General features: G+C 42.3%; 1 protein-coding gene across 1 annotated transcript in view; it reads left to right on the top strand.

Moving 5' to 3' along the window:
- nectin3a (nectin cell adhesion molecule 3a) overlaps nt 1-27,934 on the top strand; it is a 68,212-nt gene that overhangs the window by 28,637 nt on the left and 11,641 nt on the right. The window contains exons 2-6 of the mRNA XM_020501967.2: nt 6,522-6,869; nt 13,746-13,930; nt 21,979-22,093; nt 24,887-25,004; nt 25,378-25,529. Coding sequence (XP_020357556.2) covers nt 6,522-6,869; nt 13,746-13,930; nt 21,979-22,093; nt 24,887-25,004; nt 25,378-25,529 — 918 coding nt within the window. The remainder of the gene's footprint in view (nt 1-6,521; nt 6,870-13,745; nt 13,931-21,978; nt 22,094-24,886; nt 25,005-25,377; nt 25,530-27,934) is intronic.

Here is a 27,934-nt window from a genome sequence, read left to right as displayed (position 1 = left end):
GCCTGTTTGAGTGTTTGTTTAATAGCCTACTGATTCCGTGAGCACCAAGCCTCACGCAACCACATGTCGGATAAACGATTTCACAAATTCGGCTGTTTTTAATCTTTGCTATGCTGTAATAAAGACTTCACACTTTTTTCCGTTAGATGAGCCTCTGGTATTATTTATAATTAATTTAGTGTTTACACTGTTCCAAATTGTCAGAAATTATATTTATAATAATAATAACCCTCCTTTTTCCTTGATCTTCTTCTGGTTATTATTATTATTATGATCATCATTATAATAATTTTTAATGTCATTGTCATTAGTAGCCTTAGTATAGCAGCCTTGCATTACCACCATCGATCTCTAGGCCTAAGACCGCATCTTTTTTAGTCTTAATACGTAACTTACTTAGGCCTATATTTCCATACCTACAGTTGGAAGTCAGAAGTTTACATACACCTTAGCCAAATACATTTAAACTCAGTTTTTAACAGTTCCTGACATTTAATCCTAGTAAAAATTCCCTGTCTTAGGTCAGTTAGGATCACCACTTTATTTTAAGAATGTGAAATGTCAATAATAAGTAGAGAGAATGATTTATTTCAGCTTTTATTCCTTTCATCAAGTTCCCAGTGGGTTAGACGTTTACATACACTCAATAAGTATTTGGTAGCATTGCCTTTAAATTGTTTAACTTGGGTCAAACGTTTCGGGTAGCCTTCCACAAGCTTCCCACAATAAGTTGGGTGAATTTTGGCCCATTCCTCCTGACAGAGCTGGTGTAACTTAGTCAGGTTTTGTAGGCCTCCTTGCTCGAACATGCTTTTTCAGTTCTGCCCGAATTTTCTATAGGATTGAGGTCAGGGCTTTGTGATGGCCACTCCAATACCTTGACTTTGTTGTCCTGAAGCCATTTTGCCACAACTTTGGAAGTATGCTTGGGGTCATTGTCCATTTGGAAGACCCATTTGCGACCAAGCTTTAACTTCCTGACTGATATCTTGAGATGTTGCTTCAATATATTTACATGAATTTACCTCCTCATGATGCCATCTAGTTTGTGAAGTGCACCAGTCCCTCCTGCAGCAAAGCACCCCCTCAATATGATGCTGCCACCCCCGTTCTTCACGGTTGGGATGGTGTTCTTCGGCTTGCAAGCCTCCCCTTTTTCCTCCAAACATAACGATGATTATTATGGCCAAACAGTTCTATTTTTGTTTCATCAGACCAGAGGACATTGCTACAAAAAGTACTATCTTTGTGCCCATGTGCAGTGGCAAACCGTAGTCTGGCTTTTTTATGGTGGTTTTGGAGCAGTGGCTTCTTCCTTGCTGAGCGGCCTTTCAGGTTATGTCGATATAGGACTAGTTTTACTGTGGATATAGATACTTTTGTAACTGTTTCCTCCAGCATCTTCACGGGGTCCTTTGCTGTTGTTCTGGGATTGATTTGCACTTTTTGCACCACAGTATGTTAATCTCTAGGAGACAGAACGCGTCTCCTTCCTGAGGGGTATGACGGCTGCGTGGTCCCATGGTGTTTATACTTGCATACTATTGTTTGTACAGATGAATGTGGTACCTTCAGGTGTTTGGACATTTCTGGAGGCCTACAATTTCTTTTCTGAGATCTTGGCTGATTTCTTTTGATTTTCCCATGATGTCAAGCAAAGAGGCAAGTGTTTGACGGTAGGCCTTGAAAGACATCCACAGGTACACCTCCAATTGACTCAAATTATGTCATTTAGCCTGTCAGAAGCTTCTAAAGCCATGACATCATTTTCTGGAATTTTCCAAGCTGTTTAAGGGCACAGTCAACTTAGTGTATGTAAGGTTCTGACTGGAATTGTGATACAGTGAATTATAAGTGAAATAATCTGTCTGTAAACAATTGTTGGAAAAATTACTTGTGTCATGCACAAAGTAGATGTCCTAACTGTCTTGCCAAAACTATAGTTTGTAAACAAGAAATTTGTGGAGTAGTTGAAAAACACATTTTAATGACTTCAACTGTTTATAGGCCACTGTATCAATCAATAATTTATTTGTTCAATGTCATCACATAACATAAGAGTCATTCATGATTTGAAATGCAATCAAGCATTTTAGATTTAAAATAAAATAACAAGGAGACCATTGAAATATTAGCGTAAACAGTAAATATGCCTAAAACGTTCATATACAGAAATGTTAATCACAATTGGATGTGACTGTTTTTAGTCTCTTCTGTAATAAAGGCGGTACAACAAAAAAACGTATTTAGTGTTGTTTTATAATTTATTTAGTGTTGTTTACATTGTTCCAAACAGTCAGAAAAATGATATTGTTATCTGTACAGCACCTATTTGGCACACATAATATGCAGGCAGAGCTTGCTCCTTGCCTTCTTTGATCTTTTTGTTGATCTCTTAGTATTTTCCATAACTAGTCACATTTTTCCCACACATCTGACTTCCCCTTTACCTCCTGAGCAACCAGTAAACATTCCCCCGTTTCGAGTTTATTTGTCACGTCATCTGCATCCATTTTGCTGTCACGTGTTACGGTGTTCAGAGTTTGTTATAACCAATATATTGATTTGATTATGATATGCTATACAGTGCATTCGGGAAAGTATTCAGACCCCTTGACTTTTTACATATTTTGTTACGTTGAAGCCTTATTCTAAAATGGATCCTACAATTACATATTTTTTCATCAATCTATACACAATACCCCATAATGACCAAGCAAAAAAAGTGTTTTAGAAATGTTGGCAGATTTATAAAGAACTTTGTCCCATTGCGCTCTAGCGACTCCTTGTGGCCAGCTGTACAGTGTTTCCTCCGACACATTGGTGCTGCTGGCTTCTGGATTAAGCAAGCAGTGTGTCAAGAAGCAGTGCAGCTTGGCGGGGTCCTGTTTCGGAGGATGCATGGCTCTCGACCTTTGCCTCTCCTGAGTCCGTACGGGAGTTGCAGTCATGGGACAAGACTGTAACTACCAATTGGATATCACAAAATGTGGTAAAAAAAAGTGTAATTTTTGTTTTTAAATGGTAAAGAAGTATTCAGACCCTTTGTTGTGAAACTCAACAATTGAGCTCAGGTGTATCCTGTTTCCATTCATCAACCTTGAGGTGTTTGACAGTGCATTTCAGGGCAAAAACCAAGCCATGAGATCGAAGGAATTGTCCATATGGCTCAGAGACAGATCTGGGGAAGGGTATCAAAAAATGTCTGCAGCATTGAAGGTCTCCAAGAAGACTTTGGCCTCCATCATTCTTAAATGGAAGCGTTTTGAACCACAAAGACTTTTCCTGGAGCTGGTTGCCTGGCCAAACTGAGCCATCAGGGGAGAAGGGCCTTGGTCAGGGAGGTGACCAAGAACCCGATGGTCGCTCTGACATATCTCCAGAGTTCCTCTGTGGAGTTGGGAGAACCTCTGTGGAGATGGACAACCATCTCTGCAGCACTCCACCAACCAGTCCATTGTGGTAGAGTGGCCAGACGGAAGCCACTCCTCAGTAAAAAGCACACGACAGCCCGCTTAGAGTTTGCAAAAGGCACCTAAAAGACTATCAGACTATGTGAAACAAAATTCTCTGATCTGATGAAATCAAGATTGAACTCTGTAGCCTGAATGCCATGCCTCACGTCTGGAGGAAACCTGAAGCATGGTGGTAGCAGCATCATGCTGTGGGAATGTTTTTCAGCGGCATGGACTGGGAGACTAGGCAGGATTGAGGTAAATATGAACGGAGCAAAGTACAGAGAGATCCGTGATGAAAACCTGCTCCAGAGTGCTCAGGACCTCAGTCTAGGGCAAGAGTTCACCTTCCAACAGGACAATGACCCTAAGCACACAGCCAATATAATGCATGACTGGCTTAGGGACAGGTCTCTGAATGTCCTTGAGTGGCCCAGCCAGAGCCCGGACTTGAACCTGATCGAACATCTCTGGAGAGACCTGAAAATAGCTGTGCAGCGATGCTCCCTGTCTAACCTGACAGAGCTTGAAAGGAAGTGCAGAGAAGAATGGGAGAAACTCCCCAAATACAGGTGTACCAAAGAAGACTTGATGCTGCAATCTTTGCAAAGGATGCTTCAACAAAGTACTGAGTAAAGGGCCTGAATACTTATGTAAGTGTGATATTTCAATTTGTAAATTGTGTGTAGATTTATGAGAAAAATAATGTGTGAGATCCATTTTAGAATAAGGCTGTAACCTAACAAAGTGTGGAAAAGAGAAGGGGTCTGATATTTTCTGAATGCACTATGTGTTGCAGCTTCAGCAACACAGTTGGATATCACACAATACACACTGTTGGTGTTCTGTGGTGGTCATTGCAGAAGGGTGGAGAGAGAGCCAAAGGGTTCTAGTCACAGTCACTCGCTGTATTTTTTTTTTTAAACACTGAGTCGGTCTGAGTCGGGCCCGGCACATTCAAATCAATTGCGGTCTGAGTCCCTCTAGTCATTTGTGTGTCTTAATTATTTCATCAAACAGTATGCTTAAAGCATCAGACAATCTCAGTGCATTTCATTGATTTGATTAAAACACATAGGATTTGTCTATACATGGAAAAATAAACATTTTACTTTCGACATTGGTCGAACATTGGTTCACTTTCGACATTGGTCGAAAGAACAGACGACTCTTGGTTGACCAAGATTTGTTTTTGTCTGGGACAGCCCTAGTATGGGTGTGTGTGTGTGTGTGTGCGCGCACGTATACATGTGATCCCTGAAATTACAGGGGAGGCAAGGGAGCAGGGAGAGCCTATATTCCCTCTTAGCCAGGATAGCGTAGCTGTGGTTTCCCTCTCATATTCAAGCACCAGCCAGGAGGCCGCTTTTATTAGCTTACTCCACACACATTAGTAGGTGGAAATTTAGATCTCCCAAATATAACTTTAAATTGCGTTAAGAAAACTCAGACCTTACACTGAATGTTTTGAATGGTATTCATGAAGGCTAGTGCAAGATTTACAATGAGGTGTGCCCCCAACAATTCAATATAGACGACAGGGTTGTAAAAGTTCATATGAACTTAATGTTTAAATGTATACAGTATGTGGGTATCAATTACTCATTTGTGTTATTATGTTTAGAGACATTTGACTCTGGTCTTTCTTGGTTGGAATATATTTTGCCCATGATTCTAGGGATTGGACTAACCTGTAATTTAAGATGTATTGCTCAATTTCTTAAATGGTTAGACTAGCTAGTTATTGCAAACATCCAGCACGAGGTGTTAGAACTATCTAGTAGGAAGTAGGTCCACTGTATAAGCCTCGTCCGAGCCAGAATAGTCCATAGGGCAGGAGGCGCCTACCGGTATCTCCTGTTTCTGTAGCGGGAGGCAGCTTGATGTATAAGTACAACCCCTAGACAGACTAGCTTCCTATCTACTATAAATCAAATTAGCTTACTAGGCTTGTATCATGCAGCTTCTACTTTCCAAGCAAAGGAAAACAAAAAGTAGAGGAACACAATACTGCTGAATCATGTTCGGCTTCATTGCCTCTTTTCCGTCCATTGAAGCAGCTGATTCCCACTGTTTTGAAAAATAAATATGTATTTAACCTTTATTTGACTAGGCAAGTCAGTTCAGAACAAATTCTTATTAACAATGACGACCTACACCGGCCAAACCCGGACGACGCTGGGCCAATTGTGCACCGGTCTATGGGACTCCCAATCACGGCCAGTTGTGATACAGCCTGCCTTAATAATGTGCTCACTGCTCATCCTCTCTCCCCATTGGCTTTCTGCGCCTTTACTCAATCATGGCATCTGAACTAGCCAGCCCCCATGAAAAACCCACATTTTACATGTTACAGCAAGCTGAAAATAACTCCCAACATGCATTGACATGAAAGGGCCTTTTAAAAACAGTATAAAAAAAACATAAAATTGCTTTTTATTTCATCTCCTTCCAGAAAGTTTTTTTTCCTTTATAATGCTTTGACTTTATATGGCAAGGGGCTCTAACAATTAGCAGCAGTGACAGTGAGGACGTCCTGTGGTGAAAAGGGAGGCTGAATGTCTGTTGCTGTGTGTTGCGGAGTGTGTTGCTCATTAGGAGTGAACACACATTGAGGGGTTCCAGACTCAGACACATTTCCCTGATAAACCCCATCATAAAGCTAAAAGCCCATCCGTTGTTACACTGTTGAAATACCACCTTAATATCACAAACACACGGCATGACTAGTTGTTCCAGAAAGAAGTCCGGTCAGCCCATTCCCATGGGAAGAGTAACATGAGAGGGAAGTGACGTGATATAGTAGGTTTCATAATGTAGGCCTACCTCGTCAAGGCAGTTTGGTTTCTATGGTTTGGAAGGGGCTGTCGTTTCTGAATAAAAGTATGAAAGAGGAATAAAAAAAAAGTTGAATAAAAGTTGAAAAGAAGCCCTTGTTGTTCTCCTTTTTGACTGAGGTTCAGTCCTGATTACAGTTTTTCTTTTTATGACTGTTCTCAACATGGATCTCTCCTGTAACTATGTCTATATCTAAGTAACTGTCTCTCCCCTTCCCCCTGTCTATAGGTGTGTGCAGTAATGAGGTGCTGGTCCCAGAGAGGGTGAGTGCTGTGCTGGGGAAGAACATTACTCTGGGCTGCAGGGTGGAGGTGGGCACCAACCTCAGCCTCACCCAGAGCTCCTGGGAGCGTCGCCTGCCCTCAGGCACTATCACCCTGGCCGTCTTCAACCCCCAGTTTGGCATCTCCATCTCCCCAGACTACGCCAGACGCCTGTCCTTCCTGAACCCCTCCGTACACGATGCCACAATCGTCCTGGAAGGCGTGGGATTTCAGGACATCGGGTCTTACACGTGTAAAGTGGCGACGTTCCCACTGGGCAACACGCAGGCATCCACCACCGTCAATATACTAGGTATGTGGAACTCTTAGACTGCTTCAGACCTGGTCAATTGACCTTATTCCCTTTATAGTGCACTACTATTGACCAGGACCTGCATTGGGCTCTAGTCAAAAGTAGTGCACTATAGATGAAATAGGGTGCCATTTTGGATGCTACACCAATGGGCCCTAGTCAAAAGCAGTGCTCTAAATGGGGAATAGGCTGTCATTTGGGATACAGACACTCGGCGTCCGCCATAAAGAAACAGTTACTTTTTGTACTGTAGAAGCATATAGCACCAGCTCCATTTTACCTGGATGTCCTTTCTCAGAAAATGTTCTCATTGTCCCCATGAATTATAGGAGGTCAGTTCAGACTTGATAAATATTCATACAGCTAGCCTTATTACTGTAGGAGCCAAATGCCACATAGATTTACTGACTTAATATAAACAAATCCACACGTAAAGGTTCCAACTCGTATGGACACATTATAAAGTAGCACCTTACTGAGAGTGAACTTTAAGGATTGTTGTGCGGTCAGCATGTGTTTCCACCTCTATAATGGTTGATTGGATTGTGGACGGTGATGAAAGCTGCAGCCAGCCAGGCTTCATGTGTATCTCTCCTGAGACGGAGTCCCAAATAGCACCCTATGCCCTATGTAGTGCACTACCTTTGACTGGTGAAAGTAGTGCACAATATAGGGAATAGGGTGCCATTTGACACTCAGCCTCAGGCAGGCTCTGATGACTAATGAGGGCTACATTAAGTGCTGCTGTGACAGGATGCTGCCTGCCTCGACTCAGTGTCTGGGCCTCCACAGCCTTCCATTAGCCCACATTTACCTTTAGTCTTTCTGTCTCCCAAATGGCATGGTCTTCTCTAGTGCACTGCTTTTGACCAGGGGCCATGGGGAATAGTGTCATTTGGGACGCAACCTTGGCTTCCACCTGCCTTCCTTTACTCTGTGTTGTTGTTTATTGGGGGTGTTTTATTTCTTACCACTGTGAGTGGGTACACTCCTCTTCTGAGAATAATCACTGATATAAAAACAAAAAGCTCATAGCTTCCCTTTCAACAACGGTTGTAAGAATGTAATAGTCTGGGACAGATTTGAATCTTATAAGAGGAGTGCAGTGTACATTCAGGTAATGAACCCCCCCCCCCACCCCCCATTCTCTCTTTCTCGTTCTGTCTCTCTCTCCCACCCCCTTCCTCCTAACCTTACAAAAGGCAAAGGGTTACATTTTAATGGTAGGAGGAGCTTTGCTACTTGAGCCTCAAGCCCCCACCTGTAAACAATGGCAAAGGAATAATACACCACCACCGAAACTCTGAGAATTAGAATGACCTTTTGTTTGGGATTGTTATTGCTGACAAGGAAGTGAGAAACCTTATGCAGTTTTCTAAGAGACTGAGTTTCTGCTAAGACTTAAAAGAGAAAACAAGACAACACTTAAAAAAGCTGCATTAACGAAGATGTCAAGTGATGATACTAGGCCTGACATTGCGGCAAACTCCACAGTCTGGCCCAGTCCCACTTTAACTTTCTGAGTTATTGTATCATCAAACCATAAGCGGTCTTCTACTCAGGCACAGATCTCTCTGTATGACTCACTGATAGCCATGTTTTACTGTCCATGACATGCATTTGATGTGGAGCAATAACATCTTCTCTTTTCAGCTGAGTCATAAAAACTAAAAAGAACATAACCTCGCAGCAGTACAGTGCCATGGCAAGACTTGTTCAATTGTTGCGGGTCAAATTAAATTTGTATGTTTTATTGTTAGAAGTTGTTTCATTAGATAATCAAAATATCCATTCTCTATGATTTACTTGATCATCCAATGAGCCCCATAAATGCAGAGATTGGTGATAATTGTAATTATTTTTAAGTGTACTGATTGATATGTCAAAACTGTGGAGATACTGCATGGTTTGACCACTGGCCTTACAGTTGAACTGTAGTCCTGGTTGGCTGGCTTTGTCAGCCTTTACTATTCAGTTCAACCAAAAATAATTAGCAGCATTTTCATTTAATTTCTGCATTTCCTGCACTAATTTGACATAATTTCCACACTTCCATGTAGGGCTCCACGATATGGGCAAACAATCTAGTCCTTAATTTTCAGTGAACTGTTGAAATCATGAAAATAGAATGGATTATTCTAATTCTATAGTTATAATATATTAGTGAGTACTTTGAATAGTGTTGTTTGACATGATAATGAACGAAAATGCCAGGGAGGAGTTATTGTGACAGGGTAGAAACCTACATTTAATGTTTTCTCTTAGCTTCTCCATGCAGCCCAAAGTGGGTGGTAAACTCAATGTAAAGAAAATTTAATTGCACATCCCCCTGATTTGGTTACAGCAACTTCATGTAGCTAACATATTGTAACGAACCTGTGTTTATAAGCGCGGAAATCGACGCTGCCACACGAGCATGCTTTTGCGGCACAGTCGATCTCGGGCTCGAAGGTCAAGGGTTCAAGACCTGCTCCCTGCTGTTTCATTACAATATTCATGCTTTGCGTATTCCTCTTTGATTTATAAAATCAAATCAAATGTTATTGGTCACATACACATGGTTACACATGGTTAGCAGGTGGTGAAGAAGGAGCCTTCTTTACCACACTGTGTTGGTGGACCATTTGCTGCACAAACAACAAGCTGATTTAGGTCTACACCATCACTGGTATTATCAGCCTGTATCACTACTTATGTTTGCTCTGACTCATTACATTTATTAGCTAGCTAAACAACTAACTAGCGATTAGCATTAGTGGCTAACAAGATTTCGGCCCAACTACAATCTAGCTGTTTGCATATGTAAGAAACACAAACGAATAGTATAATTATATAACGCTAGTGGATTTATATTAAGAAGCAAAGTGAAAACTGCAATGTTTTCTTCAACTTTGTTGCATGTGCTGCATTGACCATTCAGACTGAATGCAAGTATCTGTCTCGTGTTCCAGGAACAACAAATGCGCTCCTTGAGTGACGGGGCGGGGCTAAGTCTGTGTGAAAAGCGGCATGGAGAGAGAGTGGAGAGAGATGACTCAAGAAGCGAAGTAAACTATAAAAATCGATGTTATACACTGTATCACATTTAACAAACCAAAACATTCAAATACCGTTATAGAAGGTAAAGTAAAAACCCAAACTGGATCGTGCATCAATACCAGTTGTCAGGCTGGTAGGTGTAACTGGTGTAGAAAGTCAGGCGCAGGAGAGCAGAGATGAGTGAAACAACGCACTTTACTCAACAGCACAAAGTAAACCATTTACAAAGTGCTAAAAGAACGGTTACCACAAAAACATGGGTGATAAACAGCACCCGGTACAAACCAGCCGGAACATACCGACCTGAACAAAATAACAATCACACACAAAGACATGGGGGAAACAGAGGGTTAAATACATGACCAGTAATTGGGAAATGAAAACCAGGTGTGTGGAAAAACGAGACAAAACAAATGGAAAAATGACAAATGGATCGGCGATGGCTAGAAGACCGGTGACGTCGACCGCCGAACACCACCCGAACAAGGAGAGGCATCAACTCCGGCCGAAGTCGTGACGCCAGTATATCGTAAAATAAGGTATACCGCCCAGCCCTACGCGTTCATGGGAGCATAGCGGTACTGGGCAGTGCGTGAGACAGGGCCAACACGGCTCCTAATGCCCACTCTCTGCCTGTCTGACGGAAAATCATTACCCTCTGCACTCAACAAGATAGATCTGAACCACCCCCTCCTGACAGCCTCTCCAAATTAGCACGTACCTCTGATTTGGTTACACTGGCGGGAAGGGGATAAGGGGGTGGGCTATGGGCTATGGGGTGCCATGATGCCCCCTTAACACAACAGAGCTACTGTGCACAGTCAGTGGGGTGGGGAGGGGGGAGTGTTAATTAGATGAGGGTGTGGGGCACAATGTGAGCAGGTTGATTGAGATGGCTGCATGATGCTTGGGCGTAGGAAACAGGTATATTTTTAGAAGAGGGAGTCTCTGGGGTGTCGTTCCACTGCGAGGAGGGGTACGGCAGATGTCTGGGGGCGATGGCCTTGTCTGGAGGATCTGTATGTGTGCCCCACATGCCACACTGTCACTGTGAAATGAAGTCCAGCAGCTGTTAGTGCCGTGCCCTCTGCAAGGAGAGAAGGAGACCATGGACAGAGAGAAAGAGAGGGGGAAGGAGAAATGGACATGGCAAAGAGAGAGAGAGCAGGGTAGGGGAGATTCAGTAGCCTGACAACTGACACTAAATGTTTCTGCTGCTCTGTCATTCGCTGCAAACTTTAGTCTGAGACTACCGTCATTGAAGTTGTTTGTGGTGACAAGGGGCGTTGTACAAAATAAAGTTGTCTCTAACCAATCGGAGTATCAAAGCCAATGCCAAATTTTCAAACCACTGCTTTACCCACGTGTGTTCTGGCTCTGGCCCAACCCATTGGTTTCTGGACCAATCAGACTGTCCCAAACGTGTTTGCGTTCGGTGAAAGGTCGGGGAGGTGCTCAGATCCAGACTCCTTGCAGAGAACAAACTAACATCATTGGGTGTGGCGTAGCGGTTGGCCGGAGCAAGGAATCTGGGTAGCCAGGCAAGAGATTCAGATGAGTAATGATGGAAAAGAAAGGCAGCCTGACAGCTCCTTGAATCATAGATCTAAACACTAGAGCCAATTTGTGAAGTGGAGTAGTGCTTTCTATCCTCTCTCCCTCTCCTGAACCTGTGGAATTGTGCTAATGAAATTCCACAAAATACACAACATGCACAGCATCAGATTAGCAAAAAAATTGAATTGCACATTATCCAAACAGGTTGACGCATGAAAGTCTTTAGCCTAGCGTGTTTACTTCACACAAAGTTGCCATAAATTCAAAGCACACGCATAATTGGCATTGCTGGACTGCAGACGCGAACGCAGTTAATAAACCCTATAGGGAACGCCTATTATTATACGCCTATTTATTATCCTATAAAATAATTTGTGTCTCTTTGAGCAGTCATTGTGACTCTTCAGACAGTCACAAATTTAGTAGGCCTAGGCACAATTCACTACATAGGCATCTCTGTCACAGACATGAAGCCTGTTAACAATTCAGAGGCATGAGGGAAATTTCTATCTTCTCCTGTCCTAGAGCCTAGGCTATTTTCCTATCCAGTCCCAATCCTGCGGAGAAATCCTGACTCCTGTCTCGCATGAAAATTCATAACTTTATTCTGTAGGTTGCATTATCAAAGCACTTCTTTCTCCTATGCATGTCAAAATACCGCTATAATGTTTCCCCCTCTTCTCTGCGCAGTCTCGTACTTGCTAGCCAAGTGAGCGCTTCGGTAGAGAATGTGTTATCAACAAACGATATGAGAGTAGATATCGATATTTTAGAACAAGAGTTGGTCCCTGTTAAGATACGTACCTTGATATTGAAAATATTTCCACTCTTCATCTCCCCGTTATTCATGAGCTGATCTGCTATCTGTATAATCATCAACTAGATTTTGCCAAATATAGGAGATATTCCATCATTCGTTAAAAGGAGGTTATCTAGCAAGTTTAGCAACTTTGGTCATTTTACATTTTTTTGACTACTGTCACAAAGTTTGTATGATTCAACAACGCTATACTCTGGGTGTGCTCTGTGAAATGCGCTGAATTAATTGAGGAACATGAAAACGCTCTGAATTTATGGACGGCCTGTTTTGCAATTCACAACAATGTCATTGCTGATCAAAGACAGTTACTAAATATCAGTTTCATTTTCTCTTATTTGAGGAGAACCTGGGCGTACTGACCATATCTTGGTTTTAAACCCTTTAATAAATGGGCACTTCTGATTTTTGCGGTATTTCTTTGCGGTATTTCCTTGGACTCTCGGGATAAATATGAATTATTCTTATCTTTAGTATTATGTCTGTCGTTGCACTAGAACAGTGAGAGTAGTGGTCTGTGAAACAGGTAGAGTGTTATGTTACAGCGGTCACTGTCCGTTCACATGGATCTGTTTATGCTTCTCTATTGAGAGAAATCTGTGTCACGACTGATGTCTCAACCCACAGTAACTCAGCATCCTCACAGGAAGCCGGTGTAACATAACCCTAGCTCTAAAGCACTGAATAGCAGCACACATTAACAGCAACCCAACTCCCCAGTTCAGGACTGGACACCACACAATGAAACACAGACACACACAACAGCACAGAGTATTATGTCTGACATTGCTCTGTGTTAAACTGTTTTTCTTAGTCATTATGAACCGTATTAGCAAGCCATGAGTAGTAGGAGCAGTTTGAAAGTACAGCATTTACAACACAAAATCCATTGTTTTGGTTTAGGAGGAAGGGAATGGAGTTCAAACAGCTTCATGGAGATGCTCCAAAAGTCACTCTAATATAAATGTCTTGGTCGATGCTGCACAGTAATTTTCCTTTCATAAACACAGAAACATGTCTCACAGACGTCTCCATCTCCAGCAAAATAACAATAAAAAGAGTTGAGTTCCCTCCAAAGTGCTCCTATAGTATCAGATTGCTTGGCTCATCAATTTTTAATAGATATCTGTGAAATGCAGGAAATCAATCTACTGTGTCTGGCAGCAGAGTGTATGAGTGTCCCGTGGCCACTTCCTCCTCTCTGTCCATATCCCCATCCCTGTTTTATGATGCACATTATTTATTCATCTTCCATATACAAAATATCAATACTCATTTTGTAATCTATTCTGTTTTGTCATCTCTCCGCGAGCCCCTTTTCCTCTCTCTCCCACTCCATCTCTCTCTCTTTCTCTCTCTCTCAATGTTTTTTGTCTGTATGTACAGTATATTTTCTATGCCGCTAAATGAATTGCCTCATTGGGAACATTATAGTTTTATAATCTTATCTCTCTCTCCCCTAGTGGAGCCCAAGGTCTATGTCTCCGCCGGCTCTACGGCCCTGGTGGATGGTGGTAATGAATCAGTGGCGGCCACCTGCATAGCAGAGCGCGGCCGGCCTGCAGCCGAGGTGTCCTGGGAGACTGAGCTCTTTGGCCGCTCTGAGGTCCAGACGCAGGATGAGCCCAACGGCACCTCCACCACGCAGGTACAAACAGAACAGAGCTACTGCTTTGACATTACACCACAGTACCGTGTTTCAAACGGCAACTTATTCCCTACATAGTGCACTACTTTTGACGAAGGCCAGTTTTTGTCAGTTTTGCCCTGGTCAAAAGTAGTGCAAAATATAAAGGGAATAGGGTGCCATTTGGGACACAGGCATGGTCTCACACACAATCAACCTCCTCATGGGGTGTATGTACAGTACCAGTCAAAGGTTTGGACAAACCTACTCTTTCCAGAGTTTTTGCTACATTGTAGAATAATAGTGAAGACATCATAACTATGAAATAACACTTATGGAATCATGTAGTAATCAAAAAAGTGTTAAGATTATTCAAAGTAGCAACCCTTTGCCTTGATGACAGCTTTGCACACTCTTGGCATTCTCTCAACCAGATTCACAAGGTAGTCATCTGGAATGCATTTCAATTAACAGGTGTGCCTTGTGAAAAGTTCATTTGTGGAATTTCTTTCCTTCTTAATGCGTTTGAGCCAATCAGTTGTGTTGTGACTAGGGCTGTGACGGTCGCGAAATTCTCAGTCGGTGATTGTCAAGCAAATAACTGTCGGCCTCACTGTAATTGAGCGTAATTAACATAAACACATTTAGCTTCTCCTGGCTTCCACGCCTACAAGCCATTTTTAAAAGTCTAATACATCCATGTAGTATAGCATACACCTTCACAATAAATCCATGATTTATTTTAGACAGGTCTAAAGAAGCATGATATGAAGAAAATGTAGTATATTTCAGAAGAAAAGATAGCATACTCTGAGTTGTCCTTATGTTAGGTCCTGATGTGGCTATGCCAAATGGCTGTGGGCTACACTAGTTCATTTAGCAGACAAGATTGGCTTATAATTCCGTGGCATTATTTTATAGTATGAATACAATTGCAAGAAATATTTTTTCCAAGTGATTTGAGGGAGTGTGCTCGTGCGGCTATTCTGTGTTAAGCCGTTAACAAAGGCACTCCTATATGCTTAATTTAGAGTTATTCATGTAACTTTAGTTATTCTACGAAGGTTGGGCTATATGTGTAGATTTTTTATACATTGTAAAGCTGCATGATGAGACCAATGGTGATTTGAAAAACGTTGCTTGAAAGGCATGAGCTCTACTTTGTTTTTTTGCGCAGGCTGTACACACTCCACACTCCAATGTACACACTCCAATAATTTGACAAACACTTGATAATGCCTCGAATTTTACGGCAGCATCCCCTTTGTTGCCGTAATGCACCCTAAAAGAATTAATGCCTTTTGCGGCCCGGAGTGCTGCGTTGTGCCTTTCTCCCTGAGTGTGCTGCGCAATCCAAAGCGTCTATCACTCACACAGCTCTCAATCACTTGATTGGGTCTGGAGCAGCAGCACGGCCAGGTGGACTGGCGACAGCAAGGAGTCATCATGTCAGGTAGTCCTGAGGCATGGTCCTAGGGCTCAGGTCCTCCTGAGAAAGAAAGAGAGAATTAGAGAGAACATACTTAAATTCACACAGGACACCGGATAGGACAGGAGACGTACTCCAGATATAACAAACTGACCCTTGCCCCCCGACACATAAACTACTGCAGCATAAATACTGGCGGCTGAGACAAGAGGGGTCAGGAGACACTGTGGCCCCATCCGATGACACCCCCGGACAGGGCCAAACAGGAAGGATATAACCCCACCCACTTTGCCAAAGCACAGCCCCCACACCACTAGAGGGATATCTTCAACCACCAACTTACCATCCTGAGACAAGGCCGAATATAGCCCACAAAGATCTCCACCACGGCACAACCCAAGGGGGGGCGCCAACCCAGACAGGAAGATCACATCAGTGACTCAACCCACTCAAGTGACGCACCCCTCCTAGGGACGGCATGAAAGAGCACCAGTAAGCCAGTGACTCAGCCCCTGTAATAGGATTAGAGGCAGAGAATCCCAGTGGAAAGAGGGAACCGGCCAGGCAGAGACAGCAAGGGCGGTTCGTTGCTCCAGAGCCTTTCCGTTCACCTTCACACTCCTGGGCCAGACTACACTCAATCATATGACCCACTGAAGAGATGAGTCTTCAGTAAATACTTAAAGGTTGAGACCGTGTTTGCGTCTCTCACATAGGTAGGACGCATCTGCTTGCTTCCTTATCCAATTCCGAGGTGCATATTGAAGATATTGGAAGAAGTGTCCACAAGATGAGTAGGCCTAACGAACAGCTAAAGCACTAGCCTATGTCAGTCTACTCTCCCCCATAATACAAAAGTCGACCTATTCTATTCTGTGCGAGAAATAAATATTCCATTCATAGTCTGGGACAGTGGGATGCGATAGATTCCAAATAGCATCCCCAAAACTTTTTTATGCAGTGTGGCTGACGCAAAACAGATCAGAATGTTTAGCTTAAAATGTTGATAAACTATTAGGCTATTTCTTCACATTATAAGCTCAGCAATGCGCACATTATAGAAGGCTATAAGCGCAAATGTTTCATTAGCGGAAAACACCATTATCAAAAGTGACCGCAAATGCAATTATGTATTATGCAATCTTTATTGTGAAAATGATCTTACCCAAATTTGAAACTCACGCGCTGGATATATGCCAGTTGTAAAGCAGATTAATGTGCTTAATTTTAAGAAGTTATTTGGCCACTTTAGTTGTGATACAATCCTTATTAAAACATATTGGCCTATGGGCTAGGCTACATGAGGTGTGCGACTACCATTCGAACAAGTCTGCAAAAAAAGGCATTGTTTCTTATGCTGGGCATCATTCACAAGTGATAATATATAATTCACAAATGATAGGCTAATATTAATATCAGACTATTCTTGATTTATTATTGTCTTTACATATACTAAATAATATACGTGTGACATTTGTTTTGATTTAGAATGGACCATTATTATGCACCTGTACCAAAACAGGGGCACCCAGGAAAAAAGAAATGTAATTTATGCACTAAATAGCGAATGGAGGACACTTTTCCCCTTGGTTTATTTTCTTGCCAGACAGGTAGTCTATACTCCTGTTGTAAATATAAGCAATGTGCTTAATATTAGGAAAGTTGAGAAGTAAATATAGTAGGCCTAGCCTATAGAAAGCTGAGGGAATCCTCCTCTTTTTAATAGCGGCCATCTCCCGCAATTGCATAGCCTAAAGAACTGTTAAGCAACATGAGTTCATGTGCTCTCATGAAGGGTTTGATTAGATTTTCAAATACATTTGATGTCAGAGTAATTCGAGGGACAAAAGAGTGCTGAGTACCAGGCAGTTAGTACGTTTGGTAGACTACTAATGACCAGCAGCAGCAGCATCAGAGCTTGGAGAAGCCTAATTACTATGACTAAACGGTCATGTGGAATTTGACTGCCTTCATGACTTGTGACTGCCGGTGTGGCGGTAATACGGTCACCGCAGCAGCCCTACTTGTGACAAGGTAGGGGTGGTATACAGAAGATAGCCCTATTTGGTAAAAGACCAAGTCCATATTATGGCAAGAACTGCTCAAATAAGCAAAGCAAAACAACAGTCTATCATTACTTTAACATTGTATAGTCTTAACAATCTGGATACTCCCCTACAACCAAAGAAAAACAGCTTAATTGAATTTTAAACCCCAAATCTATTTTGCATGAAGACACAACCTGTCATTAATCACAAACTTTGTGAATATCTGGGTTTTCCCTCTCCACAAGGCAGAAAGACTGCATTTAATCAGTGGACGCCACTCGTTTTATTACAACACACCTGTCATAATTGTTTTCTTTACTAAAGTAGAGGTTTATTATTATTATTGCTAAAGGTACTGCGTAGGTGTAAACACTCTTTTTTTTAGCAAGAGATAGCACTTGTATAGCCTAAGAAAGTAGCAGAAATGTGCAGAAAGTAGTTTTGAATGCATTTTATTGAAGGGAAATAATAACAGTCTTGAACTTTTTTTGTCAACATAGTGATATATTCTTATACTGTACAATGAGGAATTCAACTACAAAATACTAGTCTTCTCCCATTTTTTTAACCATTACCCCCACCCACAAAGTGGATAAACAACAACAATAAATAAGAATAAAATAAGATAATAGATACAAAACAAAAACGTGAAGAACATAAATCAATAAACTCTAATTAGCACATGTAGGACAGTATGCAAGTGTGTGTGCATGGACTTTGCCGGTGTATTTCTCACATGTGCAGGACATAGTATTTGTTTTACAGTTGTCGTGTCTTTGGCATCATTAAACTGAAGATGAATCTTTATCAAATGACTCTCTGTAATTATTATTACGCGATTAAACTGATTAATCATGTAACTGTAATTGACTCGGAAGTTGGGGCATCAAGGAAAATATTCAGATTACAAAGTTAGAATTTTCCTAATATAACTTTTCAGATATTTTCATATCTGATCAATAGTCTTCTGATTAATTAATTATTCTTTACCTCATGTTAGTCTCATTCCAAACGTCATAAATTGTTGGTTATCTGCACGAACCCAGTCTTCACTATGAGTCATCCATACATCAATTGTCTTAAATAATTTATTTATTAACTAACTAAACAATCACAGAAGTGCACACACAAACAAACTAAGTAAATATGGTTACAAGAAATGATGTTGAAAAGTTTGTTTCTGTTGGAGAGTTTGTCCGCCCTCACTGTCGTGGTTAGAATGGAGTGACAGTCATTCATGTCGTTATGGATAGATGTTTCAGTGGTTGTCGGTCTTCGCGTTCAATGATACCGAATTCCTAGCTGCAGACTAGTAATTCATATCAAAGACTTGATCTTATTCTGTCGGTATCGATAGTCTAAGAGTTTAACCGCGTGGTATGGTTAAAAGATTCAGCCATCTACTCAAACATTGGCCCTCTCGTTATCGAGGTAAGCTGGTCTGCAACCTTTGTCCTCTAGTAATTGAGGGAAGCATGGTCTGTTGAGAAATTCTCAAAGTCTGGGATTTATTCGGGAGAACAGAAAAGGGCTGTCTCATGACGCCAGGTCCGAACTGGGCTCATGGGCGGTCCTCTGATTTAGTTAAACTCAAAAGGGAATTGGAGTTTCCTTCATTTAACAGTCCAAAATCACATTACACAATTTTACAAACAGTATCATCTTCACTCATTCATCTTATACAACAATTAGATGTAAACCTCATATCTGAGGCTATTATATAAACAGTGTTATGGTAATGTGGCCGTATTGTCTCCCATGAGTGTCACAAAATTGTACCAAACGGACCAGTTCGTAGCTGGATTCTTCACAAATCTTTTATACCTTCTCCAGAACACAAATGTTGTTCGGACCTCAAGTTCTGTGATGTGGAAGAAATTCCTTTGTTCTCTTTGAAAATTCACTCTGTCTCTATACTGTGGCCATGAGGAGATATCATCTCCTCCAGGAATTTACGACATCTCTCTGACCACAGCAGCCTGGGTGTAGGAGACAGGGAGAGGGGGATGGGGCGTGCTGTACCCAAAGAGGGCAACGTCATGACACCGTCATTCTTTGGGGGGGAAGAATTGGCATCTCCTCCTCTTGCCTGCCCCAACTGCAGCCTCAGGTGGATCAGGACAAGAGTCAGCCCCCTGAACAGCTTTCACAAGCGCTGCAGAGGCTGCTGTGCGGGGGAGGCGCTCCCTTTGAATGTGTGGGGTTTCAAGTGACTTTCCCAGCTGCTCCAGGAACACTCTCCTCTTGTTCCGCTTATCAGGCATCCAGGTAGGGTTAATCTTGTTCAATATCACGAAGGTATTTACACATCAATGATGTTATGGAAGATGACCAGTCAGATGATGGCAGTCATCCTCCTGCAGCTGTAAGTTCCAATCACCTTGTCCAGATTGTCCACGCCTCCTTTGTTGTGGTTGTAGTCCAGGATGATGGCTGGCTTCCTTTCCTCACGATCACTGATCTCAGCCGTTTTGTGCAGTGTGCTCAGGAGGACCACATTGGGAGGTAAGAAACTAGAGTGGTGGTGGGGTTGAAGGCAATCTTTGATGAGAAGGCCTCTCTCCCCCTTGTTGCTAGGAGTGCAGGGGGGAGCTCAGGATTGTTCTTTCTAACTGTGCCAACCATGGTGATCTTCCCCTTCAGGAGCTGCTGGCTGAGCTCATAAGAGGTGAAGAAATTGTTACACGTGACATTGTGCCCCCTCAGTTCATCTGTCACATCAAGCACAACCCGCATCCCCTGGTTCTTCTCCGGGCCTCCACTGGTCAGCTTCCCTGTGTAGACTTGCATCTTCCAAGGGTAGCTGGATTGTGCATCACAGGCCACCCATATCTTGATGCCATACTTTGCTGGCTTTCTGGGCATATACTGCCGGAAAAGACAGCGACCTTTTGACAAAAGAGATTACTATCAGTAATTAGTGTCAGTGTCACAGAAAACAATCACATAAATAAATGATATTACAGCAATACATAATACAATTAACAGTGAAAATCACTTACATAGCAGATATGAAAAAATGTTTTACCTCTGAATGGAACCAGTTGCTCATCCACTGTTACTTCAGGCCCAGGGTTGTAGAGGTATGGCCGATGCTCCACCCACTTCTCCCAGACCTCTCTTATGGCCACCAGTTTGTCTCTCACATGTCTTGCAGGTCTTGACTCACGGGTATCAAATCATAGCATTCTTGAGAAAGTGTGGTAGACTTTCAGTGGCATCGTGGAATGGAAAATTGCCCTTCCACTCTCTGCATCCCAGAGGCTACATGTAACCTCGGGACCTATGCACACCCGCCAAGATTAGCAGCCCTATGTAGGCACGCAGGTCAATCTCATCCATCCTTTTCCAGTTGTCTCCAGGATGAATTTTTCAATGGCTGGTGTGATGAACATGTAGAATGTTGAGGCGATGTCCTGGGCATGGGCAACTGCATGTCTTGTGGGCCTTGGGGTCATTCTTATGACATGTTGTGCCGCCATCCTGCCCTAGTTGTCATATGATGACAAGGACCATGTTATTTTGCTGTTCTTTGACAAAATGTCTCTCTTTCAGCTTGGGGGATTTTTCTTCTTCTGAAGATAATGCATCGTGCTCTGGGTTGTATTCTTCCTTATCTTCCTCTTTAGATACCTCCTCCTCTTCTAAATCATTGTTCTCTTGTTCCACCTGGACAAAAAAAAATGAACACTCTAGGAAACATCAACTTTTAAGTAGAAAAATTATCATTTAAAAGGGGTTTTCTCTTAAGACCCTTTAGACAACACAAGGGTTAAGACATGAAGGTCAGTCAATGCGGAACATTTCAAGAACTTTAAAAGTTTCAAGTGCCGTCGCAAAAATCATCAAGCTCTATGATGAAATTGGCTCTCATGAGGACCGCCACAGGAAAGGAAGATCCAGAGTTACCTCTGCTGCAGAGGATATGTTCATGAGTTACCAGCCTCAGAAATTGCAGTCAAAATAAATGCTTCACAGAGTTCAAGTAAAATACACATCTCAACATCAACTGTTCAGAGGAGACTGCATAAGTCAGGAGCTTCATGGTCAAATTGCTACAAAGAAACAACTAATAAAGGACACCAATATGAAGAGGAGACTTGCTTGGGCCAAGAAACACCAACAATGGACATTAGACCAGTGGAAATCCTTCCATTGGTCTGAAGAGTCCAAATCTGAGATTTTTGGTCCCAATCGCCATGTCTTTCTGAGACGCAGAGTAGGTGAACGGATGATCTCCCCTTGTGTGATTCCCACCATGGAACATGGAGGAGGAGGTGTGATGTTGCTTCCCTGGTGACAGGGTGGCTACTTTGAAGAATCTAAAATATATTTTGATTTGTTTAACACTTTTTTGGTTACTACATGATTCCATATGTATTATTTCATAGTTTTGACGTCTTCACTATTATTCTACAATGTAGAAAATAGTGAAAATAAAGAAAAACCCTTGAATGAGTAAGTGTGTCCAAACTTTTGACTGGTACTGTATATAGATCATGAAGCAGGCATGCAAAGCTCACACAAACACTCTTTAAACATGCTTAAATATTTACACGTCTAACAAACAACATGTCGCCTCCACCACCCAGGTGCGCTACGTGTTGGAGCCACGGAGACACTCCCAGGGCCACACGCTCACCTGCGTGGTGCGCCACCCGGCCCTGCAGACTGAGTTCAGGATACCCTACGTGCTCAATGTGCAGTGTGAGTGTTTTACATTTCTTTTATTTAACCTTTATTTAACTAGGCAAGTCAGTTGAGAACAAATTTGTATTTACAATGACAGTGTTTGGGGGGACCAGGCGGACAGGGCAGCAGAGCAGTAGGGTCATTGAAATGGAACAATTAGATAATCTTTTACGTGATTAGTACAGTGCATTCGGAAAGTATTCAGACCCCTTGACTTTTTCCACATTTTGTTACCGTTACAGCCTTATTCTAAAATTGATTAAAAAATGTTCCTCATCAATCTACACACAATACCCCATAATGACAAAGTGAAAACATGTTTTTAGAAATTTTAGCAAATGTATTAAAAATCAAAAACAGAACTACCTTATTTACATAAGTATTATCAGACCCTTTGCAATGAGACTCGAAAGTGAGCTCAGGTGCATCTTGTTTCCGTTGATCATCCTTGATATGTTTCTACAACTTAATTGGAGTTCACCTGTGCTAAATTCAATTTACTGGACATGATTTGGAAAGGCACACACCTGTCTATATAAGGTCCCACAGTTCATAGTGCATGTCAGAGCAAAAACTAAGCCATGAGGTCGAAGGAATTGTCTGTAGATCCGAGACAAGATTGTGTCGAGGCACAGATCTGGGGTAGTATACCAAAACATTTCTGCAGTGTTGAAGGTCCCAAAGAAGACAGTGGCCTCCATCATTCTTAAATGGATGAAGTTTGGAACCACCAAGACTCTTCTTAGGGCTGGCTGCTTGGCCAAACTGAGCAATCGGGGGGAGAAGGGCCTTGGTCAGGGATGTGACCAAGAACCCGATGGTCACTCTGACAGATGAGGCACATGACAGCCAGCTTGCAGTTTGCCAAAAGGCGCCTAAAGGACTCAGACTATGAGAAACAAGATTCTCTGGTCTGTTGAAACCAGGATTGAACTCTTTTCAGTGGCAGGGACTGGGAGATTGGTCAGGATTGAGGAAAAGATGAACAGAGTAAAGTACAGAGAGATCTTTGATGAAAACCTGCTCCAGGACCTCAGACTGTGGCGAAGGTTCACCTTCCAACAGGACAACAAACCTAAGCACACAGCCAAGACAATGCAGGAGTGGCTTCGGGAAAAGCCTCTGAAGGTCCTTGAGTGGCCCAGCCAGAGCCCGGACTTGAACCCGATCTCACATCTCTGGAGAGACCTGAAAATAACTGTGCAGCGACACTCTTGAGAGGATCTGCAGAGCAGAATGGGAGAAACTCCCCAAATAACAGGTGTGCCAAGCTTGTAGCGTCATACCCAAGAAGACTCAAGTCTGTAATCGCCGCCAAAGGTGCTTAAGTAAATGTGTTATTTCATTATTATTTTTTTTATATACATTTACAAAAATGTCTGAACGTGTTTTTCCCTTGTCATTATGGGGTATTTTGTGTCGATGAGGATAAAAAATAATAAAAACATTTTTAATACAAGGCTATAACGTATCTTAATGTGGAAAAAGTCAAGGGGTCTGAATTCTTTCTGAATGCACTGTATATAGAGCTGTGTGCCACTATGACAAGGAGAGGGGTAGCTTGTTCTGTTTGAGAGGGGTTGCTGTGCTGATAGGTGGGCTTTATGGTAGATGGTTTGTCTTGTCTCAGATACAGCTGCTGCTCATATTTCAGCAAGCGCTCTCTGACTACATAAAGATTTAGACAACTGCCACATGTATCAGTGAAGGGCTGCTGTCTGTATCTGATCTATAATCTGTCATGTCGATAGCCTGTTTTACAGTGCAGTATGCTCAGAGACCAGACCGACTCCCCATCTTCCCTCGTTTCCTCATAAAAGGGCCATTAAAGAGTAATCTTAATTTTATAATCATTGATGCATGCTTCCTTGGCAACCTGAACTGATGAATAGTGTATAGTATCTGTTTGGACTATGTGAGTGCAGGTTAATGAAGGTGTTTTATGAAATATTGATCAAGCCTCAGCAGCAGCAGCAGGGGGAAGAGAGGTGGGGGGAGGTGGGTGCAGAAGGGGGGAGATGCAGAAAGGCGAGGTTAATACAGGAAGAGAAAGGCTTTGGAACTCAATAAATCATGTCAAATGCAGAGGCAGGGGATTTTAAGTGCCAAAGAAGCACAATTTCTCCACAAACAAAGTGCAAAGGTCAACATGACGCATTCATAACGTCTTGTTCCCTGCCCGGCTTTGTACTGTAATACATTCTGCCTGCTCACTCTTCAAAAGTCAAAAGGGGGAAATTGGATACCAGAGTCATTGTTTACTACATGTATTACAGTACAGTCAGTGGCATCTGTAATACCTCTGGTAGGCTTCTCTCTGTTCTGTTTGTTTCTGGTGGTGAGCTGCTGGAGAGAGTGGATTGATTATTACCCCTACATCTCCTCACTCTGACCTGTCTGATGTAGCCCTACATCTCCCCTCTCTCTCTCTCTCTCTCTCTCTCTCTCTCTTTCTCTCAACCCCTGTGCTGTAGAATCCTTTGCCTCTGCTTTTTCATTTTGATTATCAGTTTTTTTGTTCTTATATTGCTTGCTTTTTTCCCCCTGGGGCGAAAGCTAATTTGTCATCGCTGTACTACAAGGGAGCACATTGGCCATTGTGTACAATGCTTTATTATTATTTTATATTTTTTATGAATCTCTTGTTTTGTATAGAACAAATATTCTTGGTCAGTTGTGTTATTAAAGGATCCTGATCATAGTGTATCTTATACAATAGGCCTACATGGTATGTACCCTAGTCTACTTTATTACAAAGTAGCTAAGTAACAAATAATAATTATAATAAGATTGTGCTTCTTTTTCCAGTTGCTCCTGAGGTGACGGTGGTAGGATATGACCAGAACTGGTTTGTTGGTCAGGACAATGTGAAGCTGGACTGTGGAGCCAAAGCCAACCCACCTGCCCACCACTTCTCCTGGACCAGGTCAGGGTCCTCTAGCTAGCAGCTTACCCACCCACTACACCCCACAACATGCCATACACTGTCCGCGTCACAAATAGCACCCCATTCCCTATGTAGTTTGCTACTTTTGACCAGGGCACATAGTAGTGCACTAAAATGCTATAATGCCGTGCTTCTACACCTGCATTGCTTGCTGTTTGGGGTTTTAGGCTGGGTTTCTGTACAGCACTTTGAGATATCAGCTGATGTACGAAGGGCTATATAAATACATTTGATTTGATAATGAGAATAGGGTGTCATTTCGGACGTACCACTACTGTGATCATTGCTGGCTAGTAATATCCAGCAATGTTTGTGTATCCCTGTGTTTATATATGATCTCCTTTCTTAACAGGTTGGATGGGCCGATGCCTGACGGGGTGGATATAGTGAACAACACTTTTACTTTCACTCGTCCTCTGGAGAGAAATGACTCTGGACTGTACAGGTGTGAGGTGTCCAATGACATCGGTCCACGCGGTCAGGACGTTCATGTCTGGATACAAGGTGAGAAAGTACGGCCTTGGTTAAACCCTTCAGGCCCACCATGAGATAAAACAGGGCCTGTCTCCATTTGCACACATTCCAGACACCAGAGGAGAAAAGAGTAACATAAACAAACAGTATTGGCACCAAAGGTTAAAATTGTTGTGGTTTTGGCAACATTAGATATCTGTGATATCATTAGAGAGTGGGTGTTTCACCCTGTTTGTTTTTAGGAACACAGTGTGCACTAATATGCAACTATATGCCTACTTGTCAATGGGAGCACAGTGTGCAGCAATTTGCCCTTTTTTGTTTCTCTTGTTTGTTGTCAACGGAAATTTTTCAGGGTTGGACACGATGAATAACACACAGATACAGTAACAGACGCTCCCCGTAAAAGGGGATGTGTGCTCCATGCTCTGCTGTAAGAGCTGCATGTTGTTTCCGTTCACTCATCAAGAGATGACTAATGATATTTACTTTAATTGAATACACATTAATTCATGACTGACTTGCAAAACAGACAGAGGACACCCCCCCCCCACAAAAAGCTCTATAAACATTGTTTTTCTAAATTTGTCCTCACAACAATACCAGGCTGTTCTGATGCAAGCGAGCACTGCTTGTAGAACACACAGCCAGCAGCTTCCCCATCCCCGCTCCCTGTCCTCTCGTCTCCCTCCTCTACCTCTCAGCACATATCAAAGCTGCAGGCTAAGGTTAAATCTAGACTTGGTTTCCTCTATCGTAATCGCTCCTCTTTCACCCCAGATGCCAAACTAACCCTGATTCAGATGACCATCCTACCCATGCTAGATTACAGAGACATAATTTATAGATTGGCATGTAAGGGTGCACTCGAGCGGCTAGATGTTCTTCACCATTCGGCCATCAGATTTGCCACCAATGATCCTTATAGGACACATCACTGCACTCTATACTCCTCTGTAAACTGGTCATCTCTGTATACCTGTCGCAAGACCCACTGGTTGATGCTTATTTATAAAACCTTCTTAGGCCTCACTTCCCCCTATCTGAGATATCTACTGCAGCCCACATCCTCCACATATAACACCTGTTCTGCCAGTCACATTCTGTTATAGATCCCCAAAGCACACACATCCATGGGTCGCTCCTCTTTTCAGTTCGCTGCAGCTAGCGACTGGAACGAGCTGCAACAAACACTCAAACTGTAGGGCCCTATGATTTCCTCGATTAGGATAATGCGAACGAAATCACGGAATTTGGTAATAAAAATGCAATCAACTGTAAAACTTGGTATATTGCAGAATTTTCCATAATTTGGCTGATTATTGTAGTAACTTAAATTATTTCATAATTGTAAAATTACAGACCAGTAGGCCTAGAGAAATAATTCCATTTTCGATTGGGGTGTTTTGGGGGGGAGGGGGTTGGTCGATCATGCGTAGGAACCTTACGTCACCTCACAACTTGGCTGTCACATGTCGAAGAGGCGCCAATTCGTAAAAAAAACTAAAGAATTCGACCCTAACCCCTAAATTCAGAGCAGAGCAATACCCAATGGACTATTATGAGTCAGGCGATAAGCTGTTTTGCGAATTCTGTCAACATACTATTGATTGGACCCGTAAAAATATGTGTGACAGCCTTTTAAAGTCTGAAGCCCATGTGAAGAACAGGGAAAAGCACCGTGTTACACGGAACCAAACCATTATTTTACCTGAATGCACAAGGCCCTTTACTCCTCCAATTAATCCACACATAAAACAGTCAACCGAATCATTTCTAGTCATCTCTCCTCCTTCCAGGCCTTTTCTTCTCTTGACTTTATATTGCGATTGGCAACTTTCATAAATTAGGTGCATTACCGCCACTGACCTCATTTGTCTTTCAGTCACCCACGTGGGTATAACCAATGAGGAGATGGCACCTGCTTCTATAAACCAATGAGGAGATGGGAGAGGCAGTACTTGCAGCTCGATCTGCGTCAGAAATAGAACTGACTTGGCAACGCAGACGCTCGTTGGCGGGCACGAGTAGTGTGGGTGCAATAAATGAATAATATAGATTTCTACATTTATTTTGCAACTCTGAAACACTGTTGTTTTGAAAGAGCATATGAATTAAATAAGAATTAAATGAATTAAATAAGTAAAGTGTCTGGACAAATAGCAAAGGCTCTGTAAAGGAGTGAGAGGCTCTGGTAGAAAGTCAAGAGAAAAAGGAGATTTAAGAGGGTCAGACCAGTGTGTGTGTGTGTGTGCGTGTATATGTGTATATGTGTGTATGTGTGTGTGAGATGAGTTATTCTCTGGGGAGTCATGTGAGAAGATGAAACGTGCGAGCAGTGTGGGTGCAATAATTGAATAACATAGATTTCTACATTTATTTTGCAACGCATGTGACGCAAGCGGTGTGGTCAGCCTGCCTTTTCAGCATGCCTT

Source organism: Oncorhynchus kisutch, linkage group LG15 (genome assembly GCF_002021735.2).
Source record: "Oncorhynchus kisutch isolate 150728-3 linkage group LG15, Okis_V2, whole genome shotgun sequence".
Classification (NCBI taxonomy): domain Eukaryota; kingdom Metazoa; phylum Chordata; class Actinopteri; order Salmoniformes; family Salmonidae; genus Oncorhynchus; species Oncorhynchus kisutch.
Note: the sequence above shows the minus strand (reverse complement) of the source record. Positions and strands in the feature narration are given on the sequence as shown.